The 27,834-nt window shown below is 31.3% G+C and overlaps 1 protein-coding gene across 3 annotated transcripts in view; it reads right to left on the bottom strand.

The window, feature by feature from the left end:
• Positions 1-1,000: 1,000 nt before the first annotated feature.
• The window catches only part of LRRIQ1 (leucine rich repeats and IQ motif containing 1), a 225,631-nt gene continuing 198,797 nt past the window's right edge, over positions 1,001-27,834 (bottom strand). The window contains exons 25-26 of one of the 3 annotated variants that reach the window (XM_050746645.1): positions 19,940-20,060; positions 1,001-1,389 (exon numbers count right to left, since the gene is read on the bottom strand). In XM_050746645.1, coding sequence (XP_050602602.1) covers positions 1,244-1,389; positions 19,940-20,060 — 267 coding nt within the window. In that variant the 3' untranslated portion in view covers positions 1,001-1,243. Of the gene's footprint in view, positions 1,390-19,744; positions 20,061-27,834 lie in introns of those variants that run through there. The other 2 variants (XM_050746644.1, XM_050746646.1) reach the window with 2 other exon arrangements.

The raw sequence follows: 27,834 nt of genomic DNA, 5'->3' as shown, positions 1-27,834 counted from the left end.
ACAACTACACATGGAGTGGAAATTCTAGGACAACACATATGAATCTGCATCTTCTTTATTGATTGACAGCTCAAGTCTCATTAACTTTTCTATCTCAGTCAAGTTAAAAGATAGGTTTGCAATGCAATAGGGATCCAAAAGTAGATGGGGAATACAAATTAATACATGTATCTCTACATCTCTTCAATCATCTTTAGATGAAATATTTTAATAAAATATAGGGAAAACAAAAAGACACTAAAGTTCACTGGATGCTATTATTGAGCAACACAGCTATGGAAACTGAAAAACTATGAATTTAGCTTTATGAAAAAAGTCCCAGACTCAGGAGAGTAACAGATCTAAGAGAACTAAGTGTAAACACGGCATTTTGTACATTAAATTTACTGAGATATGGTAGAACATTAATCACACAATAGTAAGACTTTAATAAAATGGGTCTGGAATTTTAGAAAATAGGTGAATATTACGAAATGGTAATTTGAACTTTGAAAAAGTACTTTTAAATGACAATTTTAAGGTAACTTAATGAAAAATTAAAATGATAGAGTATTTCTTGAATTAGTATAATAACGTTAATGAACCAAAATTAGTGTCTACCTCTATAAATAAGGGTAATAAACATCTGACATTACAGATAAAATATCCAATCATCCAAATGATAATTACTTAAATTTCTATTCTAATTTAAATTGAATATACATTTTATCATTACTCTCTAATCTATTTAAGGTAATTTAAAATTAAAAAAATAAAGGCCTTTGTCACTGTTCATTTTCACTTATTCCATGTATTAATTTATCTTTGAAATACTCAATTACAATAATCTAATAGAACAAAGTTTATTAATATATTAATCATTATTGCTACATTAAACAGCATCAGTAAGAAAGTTACATTCTCTTTTATGTGTATAGCATTAACATTTGTTATTGGTAACAAAAGCTATCTTTAATACATGTGTCATAAAAATTAAAACTAAAAAACCTGGATATGCAAATTTCATTACAGTATCTCAAGAATTTTCTGGAGGCCATTTCACATGAACACAGGAAGAAATGCAAAACTCCATTTTACAGATGAGAAAAAAGATAACTCTATTAGAAAACAAACTTGTTAAATATGTATAAAAACCAAATTAAATATAGTACTCTAAAACCTTGTATCCAATTGGTGACATGACTAGATATCCAGACTTCATGAAACAGTTTGCCACATGTTTTGAATGCTGAAGCCTTAAGGATTAGTTGAAAATGTTCGCCTTCTTTTTGCCACTTCCCCATCCACCACTGAGTTGTACAGGATTGTCTCGGAATGATATACGTTCTTTTTTAGAAGGTCTTGTATTTGTTATGATTGGCGATATTGGTATTCCCTTAACTGAACAACCTAGACAGTGATATTAAATGTACATTTTCACTTAATATGAACCAAATAAATTATATTTTAAAGTAAGAAATATATTTAAGTCAAAAACATGCATTTCAAAAGTCTACGATCTTGGAGTTTAACAGAAGTATCTTTGTTAAGCTTATTTTTGTTTGCAAAGTAATACCATATAATCAAGATTGGTATAAAATGTGTTTAGGTTAAATAGAGAGAGGGTACTAAAAGTATTAGATAGATATAATAGTTTCCTTCTATCTACAGATTCAAATATCCTTGGTATTTTGCAACTATAAAAAGATAAATCTTCTTAGTTTTAAGTTATTTATATTTGTTTATATTTCCATAGTTTAAATTTCTATAATTATCTATATTATAATAAATAAAACATGTTAACATTTGTCTTATAAATAGTCCCATTGAATGAAGATCTTTTTCAGAAAAAGGTGTTCTTGGTAAAATGGAAAGTATAATGGATCTAGAATATCAAGATATTCATGAGTTTTACTCTGGCTACATAAAATAGACCTTTGTGACTCTGGGCAGGTAACAGTCTTTCTGAGCATCAGTTTTATAAGTGAGAGAAATAATATGTGCACATCAGGATTATTGTGAAGACTGCCTTTCTGATTATGTTGTAAACGGTCCTAAGATCAGTGAGACTGCTTTGTACACAGGTGCTATAAAATGAAAGAAATTATTATTTTTATATTATAAAAACTTTGAGAGGTTAAAAACAGTCATAAGAATGGTTTGTGGATTAAGAATGTTTACTCAGTAAGACCCCAGGATGCCATATCATGAATACTATTAAAGAATTATGGCCGGGAGCAGTGGCTCACGCCTGTAATCCCAGCACTTTGGGAGATCAATGCTGGCGGATCACCTGAGGTCAGGAGTTTGAGACCAGCCTGAACAACATGGCGAAATCCTCTATCAAAAATACAAAATTGGCCGGGCGTGGTGGCGCATGCCTGTAATCCCAGCTAGTCGGGAGGCTGAGGCAGGGGAATCGCTTGAACCCCGGAGGTGGAGGGTTGCGGTGAGCCGAAATCGCGCCATTGCACTCCAGCCTGGGCAACAAGACCCAAATTCCATCTCAAAAATAAATAAATAAATAAATAAATAAATAAATAAATAAATAAAACAAACAAACACAAAATAATAAAAAATTATGATCCTCTGCTTTAAATCCTGTTAGGATTAATCAAGAGCACAGGGCTGTATCTGTGGGGAAAGGGTTTGGAAAGCAGCAGAGTGAGGCATTCCAGGGCTTCCTCAGTACTGGCTTGAGGCAAAGGTTGAAGCTACATGATTCTCCATTTTGATGCTTTCGTGTTTAAAAGTAAGGTTACAGAGAGAGAGAAAAAAAAATAGAATGTTTTTTGAGATTAATACTTTTCCAACTAAAATTTTATATATTTGAAAAATATACATCCAAATAAATAGAAGAGTCAACAAACATTAGGCCATTTGAGGAAATCGGTCTGTAATTTCAAATATGATGCAACATGATGGTGAATATTGATTGTAAACGTTCATTTTACGTTTAAAAGCTCTTTAAATACAGAATACTGAATTTTAGTTTTTAATCTTAAAATTATGATTAGGAAAACAAATTTAAAGGAGTTAATGAACCTCCATAAAGGGAATATATTTTACCTTTATTCCACCAAGAGAATAGTACTAAAAAGCAGGGATAAAATTAAAAGCTAGCGATTTAGTACAGGACATGCAGGATACAATAGAGACTAATGCTCATGTCTACAGACACTAGTCTGTAACGGAGCTAGAGACAGAGCATGGCTCAGGAATTCAGAGACCTTCATGGTTGGCACTTGTGAAGGCAAATCTCAGTCGAGAGACTAACAGTTAAGAGAGATGCCAACTGAAGTTGACTTCCACATGTTAGCCAGATTCATTCTACGCCGAGCTACTCTCTATAAATCAGTCAGTAGTCCTTCAAGAAAGTGCAAGAACTCTTTCAAGCAACAGAAATATTACTAAGCATAGAAGCAAGTGTTTCTTAGATGATAAACTATTGGCCTAAAATGCATTAAGAAAGTGTCTTAAAAACTTATCCTCCTTCTACTTACTATTTATACATTGGAAACATAAAACTTCATATTTTTTCCCAGATGACAGAAGGGAATGTCTACTTTGGTCCATTTTAAAAAACAATAAAAGTAATAGTAAACCCTCATCTTGCCTCAGCAGTAAAAATTATTTGTAAATAAACTATTTCCTGGATACTGAATATGTATTTATGAGAACACATTAAATAGGGAGAATGCTGGGGTCATGGATGGAGGTGGAGGGAGAAGGATGTCTGAGTAATGAACTAATGAAGTAACATTACAATTTTGACATATTTATTTAAGGTAAAATAGAGAGATTAATAAAATAGTAAGCAGATTTTCACAAATGACTAATACACACATTTTGTTCCACTACAGTAAACTAAGTCAAGTGCCTTCCAAGCATTATTCAAAGTAATAAGTAGAAGTATTTTAAAATTTAATTCAACAACATCATTTCTTGTTAATAATATTTTTGAAACTATCTTAGTATAAAGATGTATTAAGGGCTTTCTTCATTTTATTTATTTTTTGATACAGTGTTTTGTAGTCACCCAGGCTGGAGTGCAGTGCATGATTTGAATCTCAGCTTACCGAAGCCTCCACCTGCTGGGCTCAAGTGATCCTCTCATCTCACCTCAGCCTTCCCAGAAGCTGGGACTAAAGGCACGTGAAGTGTTTTATTCTTAATATAAGCTTTTTTTAAAACCAACAATGAAAAGTAACATGTAAGGAGGGTAGTACTTTTTGTATAAAGTATTGAAACACATATAGATAATTTCATATGCTTCTAAAATAAATATTTCAAAATGAAATAGACTGAATTGCATTAAAGCATAGCTTTTCTTTAGATCAAACCTTTATTCTTAACAATGTTTTTACATTTTAAGGGACTTCTCTATTGACAGAAATTTACCATATGGTACATTTTTCCCCCAATATTATTATGTTGTATTTGAAGCTGCTGAGGAATCTTTAAATCTTTTTGTATTTATTCACAGTGTAAACCTATATTTTAAAAACAGTTTTTTAACTTTTCATTGCTTGGCATAATTCCTTAAACAAATAATAATTACAATTTAAAAAGCACAGTGGGTAATATTAAAAGACAGCTTTATAGCAGTTTTGAAGTGGAATGAAAATGCTATAGAAAATGAGTCTTTAGCAAATACTTAAGTGAATATATAATGTTTTGTGAAAACAATATTTTAGGTGTGATTAAAAGCTTGAATTCTATTGTTCTGCTATGTGTAAATAAACAATTTGAGCAGTAATCTATATAGCTTATTCTCTCATTGCATTTAGTGAGAGTTTTTTGTTATCATATAAATTCCCAAATCACTAACTATATAGAGAATAAATTGAGGAGTAACATAACACCTCTCTGAGAGAATCACATATTGGCGTTCATTGCAAAGTCATTACTTTGTCCTATGATTACTCCAGAAATGAAAACACATAAAAAGAAGCAATTTAATATGGTCAATGTATAATCATTCTAAAATTACTTACCCATATGAAAATAAAATAGCAAGAGACTCTTGCCTCAAAATATTGATATTGGAGCTAAACCTACTGATGGACTCCTAGAACAAAAATATTTATGACTAACAAATCTTTGACAATTGTTTTCCCTTTTCTGCAACATTATTGTTATAGATTTTATGTTACTTTAACAACACTCTGCTGCGTATTTTCAGGTGAGCATATAAATCAACTAATCAATTGCTTATACAAGTGCTGAAACTATGTATTGATGATTATGCTCTATTTTTCAAGAAGTCACTTCTTTGCTACACAATCTGTGTTCTGCTCAAGATTTGTTCTGGTCCTATAAAATTTTATTGTTAAATCCTTGGTTCTTTAACAAATGTCAAGGTCTATATATATGCTGTGTTTTGATAAGTAATTTAATATGTAAAATGCTTTGAATGACTCTCCTGGTACGTATAAAAAAACCGTTAAACAGGTCAAAATAGGAATTTCATGATATATAGTAATACGTCATTGAATTTTCATTGATATACCCAACATTATGTGTCTGGATATATAAATTATTTCAAAATCCTTTCCATATTTTATTACTTAACAGCAGATACAGCATAAGTAAAGCATGGAGAAAAAAATTAAACATTTTAATGAAAGTGACCAGAACCAATTTTTAGCAGCAAAGCATTTACATCCATTTAAGTGCTGTGAATGAGTTACATTGGGCAAATTTGGGGTTAAGGTAGATATTACAATATTGAAATAACAGATGGTTTGTAAGGTCATTGCTGTGTTCAAGTTTGAGTTATAATAATCATTTATAGTGAACCTGAGGTAGATAAAGTCTAACACTGAAAATAAAAAATAAATATTGAACAGGTTATTTATACCACATTTGGATTTCTTCAATGTAATATTGTGATTTTTCTTGTTTTTGAGATTGCTTTTTAGCTTTTTCAGTGAATAAAATTATTTTTGTACATCATAAAATATTAATAAAATTTTTTTTCTCAAAATCCCAATTGAACTGACACGTTTATTCTTCTTACTCATATAAATTTAAGTGACATATAAATAAGAAAATCAGTTATGTTTGGTACACCTGATAGTCACAAAAATATCCACCGTATTTGTTACTAGTATTATTACTGGTGTCAGTAATCAAAATATTTAAAAAAAAACATGTGAGTAACACATTTTTTTGTCTGTGTATATTGATTTTGAAAAAACAATGACTGTAAAAGCTAATACATATCACATTGGGTTGGGAATCTCATTTTGATAAATGCATAGTTTTTTTTAACTCATGTAAAATAAACATGCCTGTTTATTTACCTTTTATAATATCTACCATGCATATTTTACATTTGAATCTTTGAGGCTGCCTTATAATATGCACTGTTTTCCCACGTTTTATTTTTAACAAATCAGTGTGTTGATTTTTTCTTAAAGATGCCATGTGATGTGTTTGCAAAATGATGGCTTGAATGTGGTGCTAAAAATGTGGTGCTAAAAAAAAGTCTTCACTAAATTCTGTCATTCTTACATTGTTTTCATGCTTTTTTCTTGGAGGGTTTTTCTAATTCTTTGAGTGAGTGGTTTCTAGTTATAAAATCTAAAAGGGTTTTGTGATTTGTTTCAGAACTAAATTGACTTCCTAATGTGGCCTGTAAATTAACTAAAACCCTTCTTTCCATTGATAACTACTCCATGTAATGCTGGTTATTGTGGTTTTCTGGTTTCCCACTGAAATAGTTGATACCTATTGGGTGTTTAAGCTTTTAAATTGCCTGGATGATCAAAAGCATATTCCAATAAGCAGTTAAGAATGAAATTTAACAATCCATAAACTATCTATGTCCCACATTTTCTACTGCACACAGTTCTAAAAGGCAATCTGAAAATCAGGTCATATAAGTCCTGTTTATTTTGTTAGTTTGGGAAAGGTCTATTCCCAAACTCCACAATCTTTTTTTTTTTTTTTTTAATGTCCTCTTCAGGGCTTTATTCATTTTCATTATATTTACAACAAAGTATCTACAAATACTTGTAATTAATTGAAGAACAATGGCATAAGTGATGCTTATAGTTGAGAGCATCTTTTTTTATGGATCTTGATGGATATGCATGTTCCTTTGAAACAAGTCAGTCTTTATTTATATATAACATTTCAGCCTCTCTCTCACCATATTTTCCCATATTAATTTTGCTAAAATAAATTTTTAGCAAAATAGGAATTTTAAGTAAATCCCAAAATGCTTATTATTAATCTATTTATTTTAGAATATAAACATTTAAAATTCAAATTAGATTTTCAAGGTCACTTTGAGTCTTCGAAAAATTTAATTTAAAATCTTTCGTCTAGTTACATATTCATTCAACACCTATTCCTTTCAATGGAACTTTCCTGTTAATTTTCTTCTGTGAGCCAAATAATATAAGAAACTGTCATACTGTAGTTGCTTTCTATTTGACTCTATTTTCTTAATTTCATCTTTACCATTTTCATATGGAACTTGTATAAAACAAATACTTATTTCCACATTCCCAGATAGTGAAGCCTTGTGAATAGATCTCCCAAAAATTTTTCATGGAAACTTTCATTATCCGTTTTCATACTTATTAGTTCTTAGCAGGGAGACATTTGGCAACAATAAACATAACTAGCCTGAGGATTTATTATGTTATTTCACTCCAGTTTCATTCATTTGACAAATGCATTTCATATTTAACAACATCCATTTATTTTTGCACATTAGCTAGCGTGAATAATTGGTTTGAAAGAAAAAATAATAACAAAAATACAAGTCAAACAATTTAAGAAAGAAAATGATCATATAAATGGATAAGAACTAAAATATTACAGTTAGAAACATCATGCTTTAATGTATTATCAATAGAGCATGCATGGATCCTGTCGTCAAAAAATGTTAATTTTTTAACAAAGAGTAAATGTAGCTAACATATGTACAACTAGCTCTTTTACAAAATACAGATGAAATTTGTCTTTTTCTGGATAATGTCAATTCCTGTTGAAACTAGCTACTGTCTTAGCTCTGTAAACATTATTCTGTAGTTACTAATAACTGTTATATTTAACTGTGCCTGGAATAATTGTTGACTGTTTCATTCAACTGTCTTAGATTGTTGTTACTTAGGATAGTAACAAGTTGTTAAAAGACAATAAATCAATTACTCTTTATTATGTGTTTACTCTTCTAAAATGTAGATTTTAAAATTAATCCATATTAGATGAACCCACTAACCATGTAAATGTGCTCTTAGTGTAAAAGCAATTAATTTTCACCTTCTAGGTCTAGGTAGTAGACTATTTTAAGGGTTTAAGTGTTAATGTTTTTCTCTAATTAATTGTCCAGGTTCAGTAACAAAATATCAACACCTAACAAATTTGTGTCTTAAAGTTCCTGGCCAAAAATTTCAGTCCAAGAGTCAGACTTTATAGTTTAAACAATAATTTAGATGACTCTTAAAATGTAAATTTTTACATTGCTAGAGAATAACTCTTGCTGACCATAAAGTGATGATAATAATAAAGATAATCCCATGAGATGTGGCTATAAGTTCATTACTGATATGTTACCTCAAGTTGAATAGTTGAGATAAAAACAAAAGAGGATTTTAAAAGACCCAGATTTCATTATGTGTAGAACAAAAGAGTTTAAATCGGCCACAGTTATTTATAAGATTTACCTTTTTATTGTTTTTATATGAGGAAAAATATAACATCTAGAGTGGGATTGAACTTTTAATATTTTAATAGGAAATATGAAAGTCAATTTTGACTTCTCCAATGAAACTGAGCAACAATTGACATAGATAGTGGATATCAAGTAATTATTTTATTAGAAGAGTTTATAGGTAGAATGGCATCACTTACAAATGTGCCAATTAACAGTATTACTGTAATTCACATATTTTTAAATTTCTTATTTTGCATTTAATAATTACATTTTTTATCATCAAATCTACTGGAGTTAGAGTATTATGTACTTATTGCCCATATTTCCTCATTATCCATTTGCTCTTCAGTTCTCTGCCAATGTCAATTCACTAATATAACATTACTGAAATGTCACATTGATGAAACTGCAGGGACTTAAGAGTCCAATAATATTCCAGACTCTGGCTAGTACTTTAAATTTACTGTCTCTTTCCATCTTTATTACAGTCCTGAAAGATGCATAGCACTACCCTCATTTTTAAAATGTGAAAACATAGGTAATTCAGATAAAAGCCAAGTGATGGTAACATAATCAAAACTTGGCTTTATATGACTAAGGTTTATCTTAAAGAAGTCAATATCTTGTTTAATATTCTGTAATAAAGAATGTCTATAATATATTAGTACCATAAAAAATCATTAAGAAAGTAAATTTTGCATGCTTTGGGATGAATTGACCTGCGTATTTCCAGGTAATATGACCTATATATTACCTGGAAATAATGCCTATGAAACTAAAAATGAATAAAAGGCATTAGTGAAAAACAATACTATTTTCAATTTTCATAAGTTAGAAGAGAAAGATTTCTCTTTATATAAAATTATATATATACATATAACTCTCACATGATTTTTCTAATTTAAAAATTTTATCAAAAGGTTTATTCACACTTTCATATCCTTTACTTATCTTCCTAAACTTCTGTTCACTCCTCAAGTTCTTTGTAATCTTGACCTTACCAGAAGTTCTGGAGTTGTTCGAAGAATACTCATTTTTGAAAGATTTTTATTATATTACATGAACACATATTTTGATAAAACATTAATGAGTAGTGACTACTTTGAACCTTGCAAAAATAGACTGAGAATACTACAGACTTCTAAATGGCATTTTCTTTAAGATAGTGTCTGAGGAAAATACATCAGAATTATATAACTATTTGGATTTTGTAACAGTCATGTGAAGTAAAATTAATATGCTAGTAAATTAGTGGAGAAATTAATCAAAACTCAATTTCTTCTTTTTTATATATAGTTGCAGTCTATATTTTAAAACATGCAAGCAGGGACATGATAAAACATAACTTTTCCTCACTTTTTCAACACTACATACATAATTTCAAATTAAGGTAAATGTGAAATGTTTCTAACATCCAGTGAAGAAATAATTTATTTATAAATTTCAGTTATGAAATTTAAGGGACCAGTAGGAAGTAGCAAAGCTCCCAAAATGTTCAAAGTGCTAGTTAAACAACATGGAGCTTTGGAAAAACTTTTTTTCAAAGCAGATGTATTAGTTTGTTCTCATATTGCTGTAAAGAAATACCTGAGACTGCATAATTTATGAAGAAAAAAGGTTTAATTGGCTCATGGTTCTGCAGGCTGTACAGGAAGCATGATGGCATCTCCTGACCTTCTTGAGGCCTCCCCAGAAGCTCACAATCATGGCAAAGGTAAAGGGGGAGCAGGCATGTCACATGGCCAGAAGAGGAGCAAGAGACAGCGAGGGGGTAGGTGCTCCACAGTTGTAAATGACCAGATCTCAGAAGAACTGACACTATTGCAAGGACAGTACCATGGGAGGATGCTGCTAAACCATGAGTGATCCAATGTGATCCTCCTCTGTGATCCAATCATCTCCCTTTCAGTCCCCATTTCCCACACTGGGGATTAGATTTCAATGAGATGTGAGCAGGGACACACATCCAAACTATATCAGCAGATATATATTAGAAACAGATGGCAGACAGCTTGGAGAACAAGATGACAAAATGGGCAGGTAAATTCACTGATGAAGCATCAGTGATTAGTATATTCATAAATTAAAAGAAAATAATTTATACTTGTAGTCATAAATGGTAATACAGCAAGGATTCGGAAATAAAGGTGTGTGTGTGTGTGTGTCCATTTGTTTTTGTGTGTCTAATCTGTTGAACTATCTATGTCTGTGGCCTACTATTTTATGTAAAACTGTAAATTTATAATCCAAGTAAGAAACTTGGTAACATGAAAATGTCACATTATTATGATTTTCTCTTCCTTTAATGAGAAGGCACTATAATGAGAATGTTGTGGTTCTGGCTGGCAAGAGACAATAAAGTATGAATATCTCCACATTCTTTGTGTTGAAAGATTCCTTAGATGGTTCTAAATAACAGGTGCTGGTGCAATACCAGAGCTTTACTTCCCTGAAATACATTAGGGACTTCTAGATTTGAGAATGTTGCATGGCTCTTATGTGAGTACTCTTATTTTGCAATAGTCTTAGATAATAGTAACAGCAGTTACTCACACTGTAATTTACTAAAGATAAATTCCTAAGGAGTATGGACCACAGTGAACCACAGTGCTTATGTTTAGTGGGGTTTATTGGGGTTTCTTTGGAGAAGACATCCTTCTCACCCAACCACTCCTTGCTGTAGGAATGGAAAGAAACAACTCAAGACGACAGAGGTAGGTTCTCCAACGTTAAAAATTAATGCTGCAATTCATTACACATTTTTAATTGGATGATGTTTATTATTAATGCTTTCAGAAAGAAAAAAACAAGTCTATTTCACGTAAGACATACTGTTTCTTTTTGAAATGCCATTACTTTTTATTTTTGAAAATAAACTTAAGCTCTACTTAAAAAAAAACTGCATCATTTACTTTTATTATGTGTAATCATAAGGTACAGACTGCCCTGTCGTTTTAATGTTTAGAACTTAGATATTTAATTTGAAATTATATCAACAATATATAATAGTGCTCAATGTATAATAGTGATCAATAGGCTTTTGTTGAATTAAACGGCCATATATAACTTCAAAGGTACAATTTTTTCAGGGTAAATTTAAAGTATTATTAACTTTCTCTTCAAAAAAGGAAGCTTCCCGTCTCTTTCCAATTTTGGTCCATTAATATATTGGAGTTCTCTTCAAAACATATACTGTTGTTATTTTTTTTTTTTCAGGAGAGATTTCAGGCCTGACTCTTTAATATTCTTCATCAGAATTAATCAGATTTACAACCAAGGTCACATTTCACAGAATTCCATAAATTGAAAAACTTAAATTTCTCTTAAAGGAGATTGCTGGCTAGCATCTTACTCCTTTGTTTTTCCCATAACAATTCATACTTGTATAAAAACTTCAAACACTTTAATAACCACCTTCAAAATAATCTAATTATTAAATTACATTGTAACTTTAGGTCTATAACTAGCTGCTTCTTCAGTGTCTTTAATTTTCAATTACAAGCAACATTTTCCTAAAAAGTAAACATCTAATTATGGATTAACTAAAAGATCACTTTCAAATGTCATTCTATGAGATAGGGACTGACTTCTCAATAGAAAACGCCTTTTTTTTTTTCTTTTTCTTTGAAAATGGATTGAGACATGAAAAATCAACTACTAAATATTTATGGTAGAATATTCTTAAAATAGATAATTTCTGTAGAAGTTGTGGGTTTTAATATGAGTTTTAGCATTCTAAAATTCAACTCGATTTTATAAAATAGCTGTAATATCTCACAGATAATGTAGTCTTCTGATCTTTACTTTAAAATCATTTAAAGAAAATATTAAGTTTTTCCCCTCTCTGTTGATTGTGCTGAGCTAAAATAGTTAGAGACCACTTAAACAATGTTCAAGATTACAATCATTTGGAAGCATTCTGGCATAGAGAAAAGTTTGAGTTCAAGTATGATTTTCATACTGAAAAATATCAGAAATGATATTGCTTTTTATTTGGGAAATTGTTGACTATAAAGTTGTATTGTTCTAGTTGCAGAATTATGGAATTTGAAAGCTAGAAGTACTCTTTATCTCCTTTATATCTGTTTTTTTTTCTGCCCCTCTTCTCATGAGTCCAAAATACACATACGTACCTTTCTAATTTTCACAATAACATTCTCTTAATGGACAAACCAGACCTCAAATATCCTATTCAAGTTTACAAAAACCATATATGTAAGAAACAAAATTCAAATTTAGATATGGTCTACTCCAAATTTCCTTCCACTATGCCAGACTGCCTTTCCCTGCTAAATTTACATAAGAGTGGCAAATGATTTAACCAAGTACACAAACAAGCTGGGAAGGAGCCAACAAGAATTAGAAATGAGACTGCCCAATCTCTAAACACATATTCTTATCAATACCACACTCACCATGTTTAAAAACCTCAATCAGCTTATTAATCATCTTTTACTACTCTTTACCTCATAATTGCAGTTTAATGAGAGCTATATTATACTTTATTAGTTATTCCCTAGTTAACAGTTTTTTCCTAGTTAACGACATAGTTCATAGGCTATTTCCAGTCTATACATTTCTAAAACTTAGAAGAAAGAGAAAAAGAATGATGGAACAATGCTTTCTTGACAATTTCAGGCCTTATGCTTTTCTTCGATTTCCCTCAAACACAGTTTCTAGACTAAAATGCTGTGAATAAATAATACTTGGACTTCATGTGGTCCAAGCTGCTTATCTCTTTTAAAGAAAATTCAGTCCGAATTACTTTTCATAAAGATGTTCTTCATAAATACACTTATAATTCAAATACGTACATATATGAAAATTATTATATTCAGAAATTAGTAATTTAAGGTATATATTATATATCATATAATATATATTCCATATTCCATTATCTATTTATTGCCTCTTAGCAGCAGAGCCTTGCTCTGTTGCCCAGGCTGAAGTGCAGTGGTGTCATCATAGCTAACTGAGGACTCAATCTCCTGAGCTCAATCGATCCTCCCACCTCAGCCTCCTGAGTAGCTGGGACTACCGGTGCACAGAACCACACCTGGCTAATTTTTGTATTTTTTGTAGAGTAAGGGTACCACTATGTTGCTCAGGTTGGTCTCAAGGTCCTGGGCTCAAGCAATTCTCCCACCTCGACCTCCCAAATTGCTGGGATTATAGGCATGAGCCATTACACCTGGCTCATAAATATTTTTGAATGAAGAAATTACAGGATTGGCTTCATATGGGCTAGATCTGTGGAAATTTGCATCTTCTGATTGTGTTATTTTGAAAACTTTCCCTGAAATAAAACACTTACCATATGGATGGATTATATTTTTTAATGTTTATAAATGCCAGGATTTTGCAAAGCTCTGAGAATATATGATAGATGGTGAATGTCTACTAAATAGGCAATCTTCTACCCTGCTTCTTTGTTGGTAAAGCTTTCCTCTTACTATGGAGCAAGAAAATGTCAGATACTCTCCTAGCTCTGATGCATCTAAAGGATGATGATATTCATCCATCCATCCATCCATCTATGTATCAATTCCTCCAATATATATAATAGACAATATGCCAGGGAATTGCTCTAGGTACTTAGAATATTTAATTAAATCCCTGCCGTCTTGTAGCATACACTCTAGTATAGGAGAAGAAGAATCAATAAACACAAAATATTAGTACAACATTGTTGTTGACAATGGAATTGTAAAAAAAGTATGTTTAGGGCTTTTAAGAGATTTACCTCCCTGATATAAGCCAAGCCCTTGAAAATTACATCTTCATGTCAATTAAATTCCATCATAGAGTGCTTTTTATAATATACGACAACATTAATATCTGCATCAATTTATTAATCTAAATCTCATACATACCATTTGGAAAGAAGTCCACTAATGTTAAAGAAAATGTTTCCTCTTTGTTTTTGTAAAAAACAATATCCATTTAAAAATAAAGTGATATGAATACATGATATAGGAGAATAGCAACAATGGCTCATATATTCATTTATTCACTTAATGTAAGTGCCTACTATGTGCTAGGCACATATAGTTCATCTTTATATTTTCTTAATGACTTGTGGAAGTGATTCTCACATTGTAGGCCTGTAACTGCTTACTATCATGATGTGTGGTTTATATAATAACACATAAATATATACAATGATAGTTCTTGAGTTCACACAGTGTGGAATTATTATGCATGTTACACATACACACACAGACAGACACATACTTCCAGGTATGCACAAATTAGATATTAATATACATGTGTACACACAACATGCTACCTTCTTGATTTGCAAGTTTAAAATTATATTATTGAAATGTGCTTATTCTACTTGAAATAAACCTCAATATCCATCTTTGGAATCTACTTTTGCTTTAGCTACTATCCCTAGTCCTTCTAACTATAAACAGTATTAGGCATGAACTCCTAGCAATCTATTTCATTTTGAAGTTCTTATCACCAAAATCAATTATTTTTTCATAGGAGCTATAAAATTACTCTTTCAATATATTAGAGGAAGTATGTAATGTTAGAACAGATTCAGAATAGCTTTAACAAACATTAGTTTTCTAAAACACTTATTTTTCGAAATCTTCGTTACTTATTATTAGTAGGAAATTTGAAGTCTTCTACTTTACTTTCAAACTTACCTAAAACCGGGCTTCCTCTCTAATCCAACCTTATTTTACATTACTTCAGTATATGGAACCTCTGGCCCAGACATACTCTTCAATGTTCCATAATTATACATTCATATTTTACCTTTTACCTTTGTTTAAATGGTTTTCTTCTACCTCTATCCTTACTTAAATCCTGATTGTCATTCTAGGCACAAATCATGTATAGTGCCTTTAAGAAGTCTCTCTAAGTCAATTCAGCCACTATAATTGCTTCTCTTCTGAACAATGTTTTCTGTCATATTCAGAAAATTCAATACCATATTAAAGGGCTAACTTTTCATGAGTTTAGATATAACCAAAGAAAAGCTTGAGTAGGGTCTGATTACTCACTATTACAGAGACACTGTGGGTTTTCAAAACGCAAGTAACTATGAAAATGGAATGTATCCTGGAAAGTACAGAGACAATCAGAAGGAGGCACCTGGAAACCACTCGTGGGGATGCAGGGAGCAGTGAGCATTGAATAAATGACTATTGGATAATTTAATGATTAAAAACTATATTAATTTTTGTTCGACTATTTTACTAACTAAGCTATATGTTTTAGTCCATAGAAGAATAAAAGATCACTGGATTTGGAACAACAACAAAAAAAGATGAATTCAAGTTGCTGCTCTTCTTTGCTAATTTTTTGTGTGAAAAACAGATTAAATTCCTGAATTTCATTTATGTTAGCTGTCAAAGAAATATGATCATTATACATGAGAAAAGACAAATAAATATAATGTATAAAGCTATAAATTACCCTAACAATAAAAGCATTATTATATATTGCAAAGCATACTTTAAGCATTAAATGAGGAAATTAATTGAGAAAACTAAAATCATTTAGTAAATTCAAATATTTTGCCTAAATATTACATAAATGAGGAAATCTCTTGCTACGTCCATTTTATAAATGGCAATTTTTGAATGAGAATGTAATCTCTTTCATAACTTTGTAAACCAGATGAAAGATCAGAAATCTAGATAGCAGAAGACTGCTTTGGCCTCTTTGTAAGGAAATAGTAAAGCCTAAAAGGAAAGAGACAGAAACTTTAGGAGGTTCTCTAAGAAAAGACATATTGCCTGAGATGGCCAGCATGTTAAAAGTATACTCCTCCTGGTCTTATTATATTTGACACACAGAAAAGGAAGACAATTCTACTGTGGGGTTGTTTTGTAATGATGCGAGAGAATCACAAAACATACAACAACAAACAATGAAGACAACAGGTACTATTCTTCCGGGCCTTACAATACCCAAGGCAATATATCACATGCTTTATGTATATTTTTACTCAGTTTTTCCTTACTAAAACTATGATACAAACATTACTATTCCCATTTTACAGAGAGTAAACTTAATGTTAGAGGTTAAACAATTTACTCAAGGGCACACAACTCATATGTGATGGTGGAACTGGGATTTTAAATCTGAATTTTTCTGATTCCAAAGAATACATGTTATAAAATTATAACAACAATAAAAGGGAAACATCTAGAAAAGTTCAAAGGCTCAAAAAGAGTTTTACAGATGTAGTCCACAAAGTACTCTCTAGATTTGGCCTGCAAAGCTAAAAAAAAAGTATTCTTTTTTTTTTTTTTTTTTTTTTTTTTTTTTTTTTTTGAGACGGAATCTTTGCTCTGTCACCCCGGCTGGAGTGCAGTGGCGCTATCTCAGCTCACTGCAAGCTCCGCCTCCCGGGTTCACGCCATTCTCCTGCCTCAGCCTCCTGAGTAGCTGGGACTTACAGGCGCCCGCCACCACGCCCGGCTGTTTTTGTATTTTCAGTGGACACGGGGTTTCACCGTGTTAGCCAGGATGGTCTCAATCTCCTGACCTTGTGATCCGCCCGCCTCGGCCTCCCAAAGTGCTGGTATTACAGGTGTGAGCCACCGTGCCCGGCCAAAAAAAGTATTTTATTAATAGCTTTATAAGGTGACAAGTTTTGAGACAGAGAGAGAAAGCTAAAGGAAAAAGACCTTTCAGGATACCAAAGCTGTAACTGGTTGACTCAGGGCCATGGAGGCTTAGGGCCCAAGGACTTTGATTTCTACAGAAAAATAGACTAAGCCAAATATTTTAGTTAAGCAACTAAGAGTAGGTTTCTTGTAAGCTGAACCAGTTAGACCATGTGCCTAGATACTTGAGACTTCCATACTTTAGCCCAATAGATGCTTCTTTTAAAATTATGTTTAGGTGGTGATTATAAAGAACACTTACTAAGCACTGATTTTGTACCAGTTTGTGTTCTAACCGGTATGCATTTGATCCCAAAAACAACTCTACAAGGAGGTACTTCTATTATCATTCCTATTTTAAAGATTAAGTCCTCATTCAAATCCTGGCAAATTTACGTCAGAGACCATACTCATTAGTATATAATACTGATGTTGTTATAGTTACTTAGCAACTACAGTGATTAAGCAAGTACTATTTGATTCATAATCATTTTGTTATTTTTTAAAAACTTCATTTTTCTAAAGTAGTTTGCCTTAAATTGTTACTTATTAAACACATTCAGAGATTAGTATTGTTTTCAGTAATATTATTTGTTGACAAGTAGTTGGAATTACAGTGAGAATTGCATTATTTCAGTTTCTTGGAGAATGTGTTAAAAATGAACTCTATATAATTACATCCCTAAAATCTGTAATTCAATATCATGTAAGTGAATGATGAAACTTGCATATTTGAAAATAGTTGATGATTTATTGAGCTATTAATGTGTTAACATTCAGGTAATACATTATAAACAGAAGTTTTGAAATTCTAAAGTGAAAAAGCAATTTTTTGTTTTTGTTTTTAATTTGTTTATTTTTTTTTACCTAAAATGCTCCAAAGAGATATCATATGAGTTTGTAATATGCAATGCATAAAATTATCATTACTCATTAATATGTATTGACACAGGCTGATTACTTCTGAAATGGAATATAGATTTTGAAATTCGATAAAGTTGATACATTATGTTAACAACTAAAAAATTTATATTAGGTGAATAATTTAAACTTAAAATATTTATTTCTTAACTATATAGACTAGGGCAACATTTCAATGACGAGATTCTATAATCATATAAGAAAAATTCAAGCTCTCGAAGGTCTTTGAAACTTGGAAAATATTTTAAAATTAGACATATAGGCCGGGTGCAGTGGCTCACGCCTGTAATCCCAACACTTTGGGAGGCCGAGACGGGCGGATCAGGAGGTCAGGAGATAGAGACCACCCTGGCTAACACGGTGAAATCCCTTCTCTACTAAAAATACAAAAAATTAGCCGGCCGTGCTGGTGGGCGCCTGTAGTCCCAGTTACTCGGGAGGCTGAGGCAGGAGAATGGCGTGAACTCGGGAGGCGGAGCTTGCAGTGAGCCGAAGAATGCGCCACTGCACTCCAGCCTGGGCGACAGAACGAGACTCCGTCCCCCCCAAAACAAAAACAAAAACAAAAACAAAATAAAGAAATACATAAATAAAATAAAATTAGACATATTAAAATTATTTCAAAAGTAAATTAAAATTTATCAAAATGAACTTGCATGTATTAATAAATATAAATGATTATAATCTAATAAAGCCAAGTACTTGGATGAAAAGTGAAAGTCAGAGAATCATTTTGAAGTTTTCATTTATCTGGAGAGCACCATCTGGATCACTGAATTTTTCACTTTCAATCAAATATTGATTTTGTATTTGTGTCTGTGTGAGCCTATATATATGTATGTATATAACTGTAATACCAATAAGTAATAAAACTTTCAAAAATAACAATAAGTATAATTAAGTATGAAGATTTAATTTTAAAGTAAAAAGACAATTATTGTCATATTTTAGAAGATATCTCAAAATCTCTAGGGTTAAATAAGGACTTTGAAAAAAATTACTCTCTATTCCCCTGAAATAGCACAAGATACAGATATTTTTTAAATGTTTACATTTTTCAGAGTTAATAATTGCAATATAAGTCTTGTTGAAATCATTATCTTTATATTCTCTCTCCACATATATAACAAATGTTATATAAATATATGTTTAATATATATGTATATTTCTCACCAAATTAAAGGTAATAGATGTATGTGACAGATTTATGAATATAAAGTTATCATTAATAGACATAATCAAACTCTTACATATGAATGGAAATAGTTTTTGAAAGCATGTTTTTTGACGGTATAATATTATTTAAAGCTCTCCTATTTAAAAAAATTTCTTTGAAAATTATCTTTAAATATAATATCTACTAAATCAATGGCAAAAGGCCAAGACACACTACTTTCATATATAAATCTAACATTTTACAATTAATCTAAAAATTTCTTTTAAAATTAAATGATCAAAGAATTCAATATGATTCACAGGGTGTGGGGGGCAGGAGATATTGAAGCCCAGAATACAATTAAAATAAAAACTGATGCAGTTAATTTTAGAAATAATTTAATTTTGTTTGTATCAAAAGAGTATATTTAAAGAAAGAAAAAATCTAAATGCACATTTTTGGGCAGTTCAGGTTGCTGGCATCCTACCCCCATCTGAAAAAGAATTCTTGCTGGCATTAGGTTCCATCAATTCGTTTGTGATTTCTAAATTAATTTTGAAGGAAACCACAACTTACTTGAAGATCCTGCTGAGTGTCTGTGTGCCTGATTTTTTTTTTCTCTGTTCACAGACAAAGCACTTCCACTGGTCATGGAAAGAAGGTCTAAATCCGTGTCTTCTCTGCTTACAAGTCTTGCCTGGGAGCAATGGAAGAGAATGTATACAATCATGAAACAAAATATGGCATTTTCTGAATACAGCTCACATTACCCCAAATAAACAAACAGGCTCTGTCAAACAACCTTCTTCAAAATGATACCACAATCCTTTATTGCTGCCCAGGCAGAACAAATGCACTATGTCAAAGCATTTTTTGCAAATAAGAGTCGATTGTAAAATTGAGGATTGCTATTTGAGTCTGTACAACAAAAGAAAACATTTTAGTACAGTAATTTTGATGAAAATCAGTCTCAAAGTTAGCTGATGAAACTTTAAAGAGCTTAACATTATTTATTTGCCAAGTATATTATTTAATTCTTAATTGAATGTTAGACATGTCATATTGGGTTATTTTTTGCAATAATTATATGTTGCCACTTACATGTATTAGTCTTATCAATAAAATTCTCTGAAATGCCTTTCATCCCATACTTGCATACTGTTAAGGTACAGACAATCTTTACCTTCTCATTATAACCATTATCAATATAAAAATATTACATTTAAGTCTAATTTTGGGATAATTATAAATATGTAGATGTTTCAGGACATTATTTAATGAACATAAAAATTAAATTATCTATTTTATCTCAAATTGCCTTTGAACTTTTATTACTTAGACCAAATCTAAGTGTCAAAAATAATTGCATCTTACCTATAAAACATTGTTGTACATAATGTTGAATATCATTACATAAAGATATATTAGGATTCAGTTCTGAAATAGGGGGAAGTGCCATGAGGGAAAGCAAAGCAGCCTCAAAGTAGCTGGGATTTAACCAAAACCACACCATGCTTGAAATCCTGTGAAAACGCATTGTTCTTAATGTTTGATGTTAGGAAAACTTAAGTATAGCAAAATAAAAGCATAAAACCACCACTGTGGTTAAAAAGCTGTCTCCATATGATGAGCTACAAAGACTCAAGGAACTAGAATCCAAAAATGATCCTCTTTAAAATTCAGATATTTGCCCTTCACCTTTACATCCCCCTCCCACCTTCTTCCTACTCTTAAACATATGAACTTACATTTATTTATTTAATATACTTATATTTTTCCAAATTCATTTATGTTTTCCCTGATTTATTTGGTCTTAATTGACAAACAAAAATTGCATACACGTATCATGTACAATACGATGTTTTAAAACATGTATACACTGTGGAATGGCTAAATTGAGCTAATTAACATATGTATTGCCTCACAAACTATTTTTAAGTAAGCAAGTATTGCTCTTGCTGAGTTCAGAATATAAACCATTGTATAATGTCAATCATTTCTTACTGTAACTGGCTAAGTAATATAATTACATTGTCAAAAAACCTTGGTAGAAAACATTAAAATAAAATTATAAATTGGCTTCCAATTTACACTTGTGATTTGTATGAAAAATGCTATACATTACTTTTGAAATGTATTTCAACAGTATACAAGAGTACATGTCTAACATTATAATAGCTTCATTAGAAAAGTTCCATCAATGGTAAACCTTAAAAAACAAAAACAAAAACAAAACAAAACAAAAAACAGTCAAAAGTTAAGGGGAAACATGAAAGCAATACCACAATTTTGGTGAGACTACTTAGATAACAAGAAAAAAACATGTGAACCGCATAAGGGACCCTTCTGCAAACTAAAGAGGCTTTAAGATTATAAGCCTTAATATTGTAAAATGAGGTTTATGTATTTAAATGTAATGACATAATTTCACTACACCTATTTAGAGAGTAGAATTCCCACTCTACCCTGAATAAGATGAAACCTACAGTCAAGAAAATATTTGTAAATAAACACCTTCCAAAAAATTTATTATCATCTAAGCCATTAACATCCAAAGATGATTTTTTCCAAAGTAGAAAATAACTAGTGTCAGTTACTAATTTGGTCAATTATATAGGAAATCAGCTTTAGAAGTAAAATTATCAGAAACACATGGCTTCACAATAATGCCATTTAGCAGCTTAAAAGAAAACCTAGAAATTTCATAAATGGGCTAGTTAATATCTTTCAGTAAATCTGGCACAGCCATTCATATGCAATAATATTTAGATCTTGTTTTTGAAAATATTGGCTTCCCAACTAAACATCATTCTCTGCTTAACGTTAAAAAAATAGAGAAATGGTAAAGAAGATGCAGATTATTTTCAATGTCATGTAAATTGTATATACAGTCATCCCTCAGTACTTGTGGGGCTTTGTTCCAGGATTTCCACAGATAACAAAATCCATGGATGCTCAAGTCCCTTATATAAAATGGATTCGCATATAACCTATGCATATTCTCCCTTATAGTTTAAATAATCTCTAGATTACTTCTAATACCTAATTAAATGTAAATACTATAAAAGAGTTGTTATATTGTGTTGCTTCTTTGTTTGCATTATTTTTATCGTTATATTGTTATTTTTTGTTTGTTTGAATATTTTCAGTTCAGAGTTGGTTGACAGACATGGAGGGCCAACTTAAAAAACCTGAAGATAACTGATCACACATTTGACAGTCATTCTATAAAAATGTATGTTGGATTCTAAAATACTGCAATATTTTCTATGGTTATAATAAACAATCTCAAGTTAATGTCAGATAAGAATTTTCTCACATACAACATAATGGGAAATACTTATTAGACGGTAATTTTGCAAAATTCTTTTAGGTCTTTGTTTTTGGAACAGATCTCTTTTATCTCCCTACCTACAAGGTTTGTAATTGCCGCTCTCCCCACCCCCACCCTATATTTTCACAATGAAATGAGGGATGTACATTTTGGGACGGGACTTTCCAAGCATTTGGATTCTGATTCACCTTCAACTTTGGCAACTTAATTTAAAAAGAAATTCTTTCTCATATATTAAACAATACGGATTTCCTCCTCTTCTACACTTTTTCATAAACAAGATTGTATTAATTATTAATTCTAAAAGTATTTTCTTTTTGGAAGTGAAGATATACAAAACAGCACACATAAAAACAAATGAATATGTACTTATTACCCAGATATTTCTTTAAAGAGAGAAAGCAAGTTTTATAACGATGAAGTCCCCTTACATGCTACTTTGATTTTCTACATATGTACTAAACATTTTAGACTATTATTTCAAAATTAACATAAATGATACATTTTTCTGCCGCTTGCTGTTTTCACTGTACATTATATATGTGAGATCTAGATTTAGTTCATTTATTTTAACTGTTAGAATAATTTGCAAATTATGGCAAAATTATGATTATACCATAAATATACCACATAATTATTTGTAATATATCTAGACATCTGAGTGATTTTTAAAGCTTTTTAATTTCATGTAAAGAAAATGAATTATGCATATTCCTAAATTCATAATACATCATCTTTTCACAAAATCCTTTTCTTATGTAATAAGGCAGATGTCTTGTTATATAACGTATGTGGGTAGGGAAGGCACTTTAAATGTTTAAAAGAAATAATGTACATGCTGTAAAGTGCAAAGACCTTAAACATGAAGTTCAACTCCCATAGAAGTTTAAAAAAATAACTGCCATAGAAGTTACAAAAAATAGCACTGACTTCCCTATGCACCCTACACCCAGCATGCCTCAATGACAACATTTCACATTATCAAATCATGATCAACAAAACCAGAAAACAGACACTGTATCAATACTATTACTAAACTATCGACCTTATTAGGATTTCACTAGCTTCTACATGCACTAATGTTTTCTTGTTTGCACTTCTATGACATTTTATATGTATAAATTATGCATACATACATGTATAGATTATGTATTATATTAATATGTATAGATTCAACTATCATCACAATCAGGACATGAATCTGTTCCATCTTCCCAAAGAAACTATCTTGTTCTCCTTTATAGTCATATCCTTTTTCCAACCTACACATGGCAACTAATCACATGTTCTCTATTACTATAATTATGTGATTTTAAGGATGTTATATTAATGAAATAATATACCATGTAATCTTTTGAGATGAGCCCTTTTTAACTCAACATAATGTTCTTGAGGTCTATGGAAATATTTGTATATGCCATTCTTGTTTATTGCTTTTTAGTTGTGTGTTGTATATCCATTGTATGTATGTACCATCATTTCTTTATTCTTTTACCCATTCAATGAGATTTGGGTTGTGGTAAGTTTTGGCTATTATGAATAACACTGCTATAAAAATTTATGTACAGTTTTTTGTTTGAATGAAAGTTCACTTCTCTAGGAAAAATGCTTAGAAGGATAATAATTAGGTCACATGTTAAGTGTATATTTAACTTTATAAAAGCTTATAAAGCTTCTGAAGGTACCAGAGTCTTTACAAGCTTTTAAAGCTTATAAAGATTTTTTCTCCAGTGGCTGTACCATTTTCACCAGCAATGTATGAGAGATATAGTTGCTCTGCATACTTGCCAACATTTGATAATTTCAGTATTTTTTATTTTAACCACTCTAATAGGTATAGAGTGGTATTGGTTATTTCTCTAAGTGAACAACTTTTCACTTACTTTTGACAGAAAGAAAGGGAATATGAATGTTTCTCTGATTATGTGGTTTGACTTTTCATTTCTTTTTATTTTCTGAATTCTGTTTTCCTAAGGGCTGTTTTTAAATATGAACTAGAATTGATTTATATGTTTTATAGTTTAGGTTTTTTTGCCTATACCAGGTTTGTGGATGTATCTTACTATTTTCTTCAATAGGTTTTATTTTTTATTTATTTTATTATATTTTATTTTTTTGGAGACAGGGTCTGGCTCTGTTGCCCAGGCTGCATTGCAGTGTGTGATCTCAGCTCAATGCAAAGTCCGCCTCCCCAGTTCAAGGGATTCTCGTGCCCCAGCCTCCTGAGTAGCTGGGATTACATGCACTTACCACCATGCCCAGCTAATTTTTGTATTTTTGATAGAGATGGAGTTTTGTCATGTTGACCAGGCTGGTCCCAAACTCCTGGCTTCAAATGATCCACCCGCCTCGGCCTCCCAAAGTGCTGAAATTACAAGTGTGAGCCACCATGCCAGGCCTCTTCAATAGGTTTTACAATTTTGACTTTTAAATTCAGGCTTATCATTCATCTTAAATTCATTTTTCATAAAATGAGAAGTAGGAGTCAAGATTATTTTTTCATACAGTTATCTAGTTGTCCAGCACTATGTGTAGAAAGGGTTATCTTCCCCACCCTTGAATTGTTTTGAAACTTTATAGAAAATTAATTGACCTTGTAAGTGTGGGTAGTTTTCTGGACTCCCTATACTTTCCATTGATAGATTCTTGTATCTTAACACATACATATATATACACACACACACATATATATGTGTATATTTGTGTATATATGTGTGTGTATGTATATATGTGTGTGTATGTGTGTGTGTATATATGGACATATATATACATAAATATATATTTAAATATATATTTTATATTTAAATATATATATTTAAATATATATTTATGTACACATATATACACACACACATATATACACATATATATATATACACACACACACACACACACACGCATATATATATACCAGTCTCAATTACTGGGGATTAATAGCAAGTCTTGAATTCAGTGTAGCATGAGTCCTACTATTCTTTTTTCAAGATTGCATTTGCTATTCTAGGTCCTTTCCATTTCCATACACAGTTTAATATCAGTGTGTACATTTCTACCAAAAATTTTACTGGGAATGCTTTGAATCTACAGAACATTTGGGGAGAATTGACTTCTTACAATTTGAGTTTTTCAACTTATTTATAAATAAGTATGTCTCTGACTTTTTTAAAGCAGTGCTTTGCAGTTATTAGTGTAGAGGGTTTATACATTTCAATGTTAACATTTATTTTTAAATATTTTACATTTTTTGACACTGTCATGAATGCAATTTTTAAATTTAATTTTTAAAGTTTATTGTTAATATTTAGAAATGTAGCATATTTTAAATTAATCTTTATTGTGTGTCCTTGAGTAAATTCACTTATTACATCTAAAGTGTTTGTGAGGATTTCTTAAAACTTTTATGTACAATAAGATGTCATCTGTGAAAATCAGATGGTCTTCTTTTCCAATCAGATTTTCTTGCCTTGTTCCTGATATTAGGTACAAAACATTGGGCCTTTAACCACTAAGTGTATCAAGTTAAGAAAGTGTCTTCTAGTCCTAATTTTCTACGAATTCTTACCACAAATCTGTTGAATTTGTGGTAAACATTTTCTGCATATATTGAGACATTGATTTTTCTCCTTTTTATGTTAATGTGGTAAATTAGAATTCTACTTTTACTGGATATAGAATTGCAAGTTGACATTTTTTTCTTCCACTTTCTTCTGGATGTCAATATTTATGATCAATAGTGAACCATCCTCCTTACAAATGGTCTTCTGTATATCATGTATACTTTAGCTGCTTTAAATTTTTTTCTTTTGTGTTGGTTTTCAGCAATTTGATTATGATGTGCATAGGTGTAATTTTTGTGTTAAACTTTTTAAATCTGTTTTCTCATATTTCTCATCAAACTTTAAATATTTTCAGTGATTAGTTTTCACATATTTTTTCACCTCTAATCTCTCTTCTGGAAAGTCAACGACATATCTATTAGTTTGCTTGCTATTATCTGACAGAGCACTCAAGCTTTGATTTTTTTAAAGTTATTTTTTCTCTCTCTGCTTCACTTTGGAGAGTTTATCTTGCTTTGTTTCTGAGTGCACTTTTCTTCCCAATGTCTAATTTATTAAGTCCAGCCATTATATTTTTTCAATTAAGGTGAAAGTTCTAGATTTTCTATCTCATTATTTTTTAAAGTTTATTTTCTCTATTAAGATTTCAATCTGTTTCCTCAACATTTAAATCTCTGAATTTATTTATTTATTTATTTATTTATTTATTTATTTATTTATTTATTTTTGAGACAGAGTCTCGCTCTGTTGCCCAGGCTGGAGTGCAGTGGCTTGATCTCAGCTCACTGCAAGTTCCGTCTCCCGGGTTCACGCCATTCTCCTGCCTCAGCCTCCCAAGTAGTTGGGACTACAGGCGTAGTTGGGACTACAGGCGCCTGACACCACGCCCCGCTAATTTTTTTGTATTTTTAGTAGAGACGGGGTTTCACCATGTTAGCCAGGATGGTCTCGATCTCCTAACCTCGTGATCCGCCGGTCTCGGCCTCCCAAAGTGCTGGGATTACAGGCGTGAGCCACCGCGCGTGGCCAAATCGCTGATATTTTTATTAGATGTTATAATTTGCAGGCAAGAATCTTAAAAAGGTTACCTGATTTGGTTCTAGTGATGATTTTTCTTACAAGGCTCATTTTCCTGCTGCTTTGAAGGATTAGCAATTTTTTACTCCACACTGGACACTGTAATTTTATTTGCTGAATCTGTAGATTTTGTGAGCATCCTTGAAACTCTGTTAGCTTTTATTCTAACAGAGGCAGCTTTTATTCTAGCAGGCAGTTGATTTGTTGATTAACTTGGTCTTTTTGAGGCTTACATTTATGTTTTACGATTGTGGATCTAGAAGAGATTTTAATCCACGGCTAGAGTCACCCCTTCCTAAAGTTTAACTTTACATGGTCTTAACTAAATGTCTGGGACGTTCTCCACTGTAGCAGGTCAGAACTCCAATGTTTCCCGGTTTGGGTTGGTCTCTAGAGTCTCTTTCCCGTTCAGATATTCCCAGTAGCTGTTCCCTTCTGGACCTCTAGAGTCTCTTTTCAGTTCAGATATTCCCAGTAGCTGTTCCCTTCTGGACATCAATGAG

Source organism: Macaca thibetana, chromosome 11 (assembly GCF_024542745.1).
Source record: "Macaca thibetana thibetana isolate TM-01 chromosome 11, ASM2454274v1, whole genome shotgun sequence".
Lineage (NCBI taxonomy): Eukaryota > Metazoa > Chordata > Mammalia > Primates > Cercopithecidae > Macaca > Macaca thibetana.
Note: the sequence above shows the minus strand (reverse complement) of the source record. Positions and strands in the feature narration are given on the sequence as shown.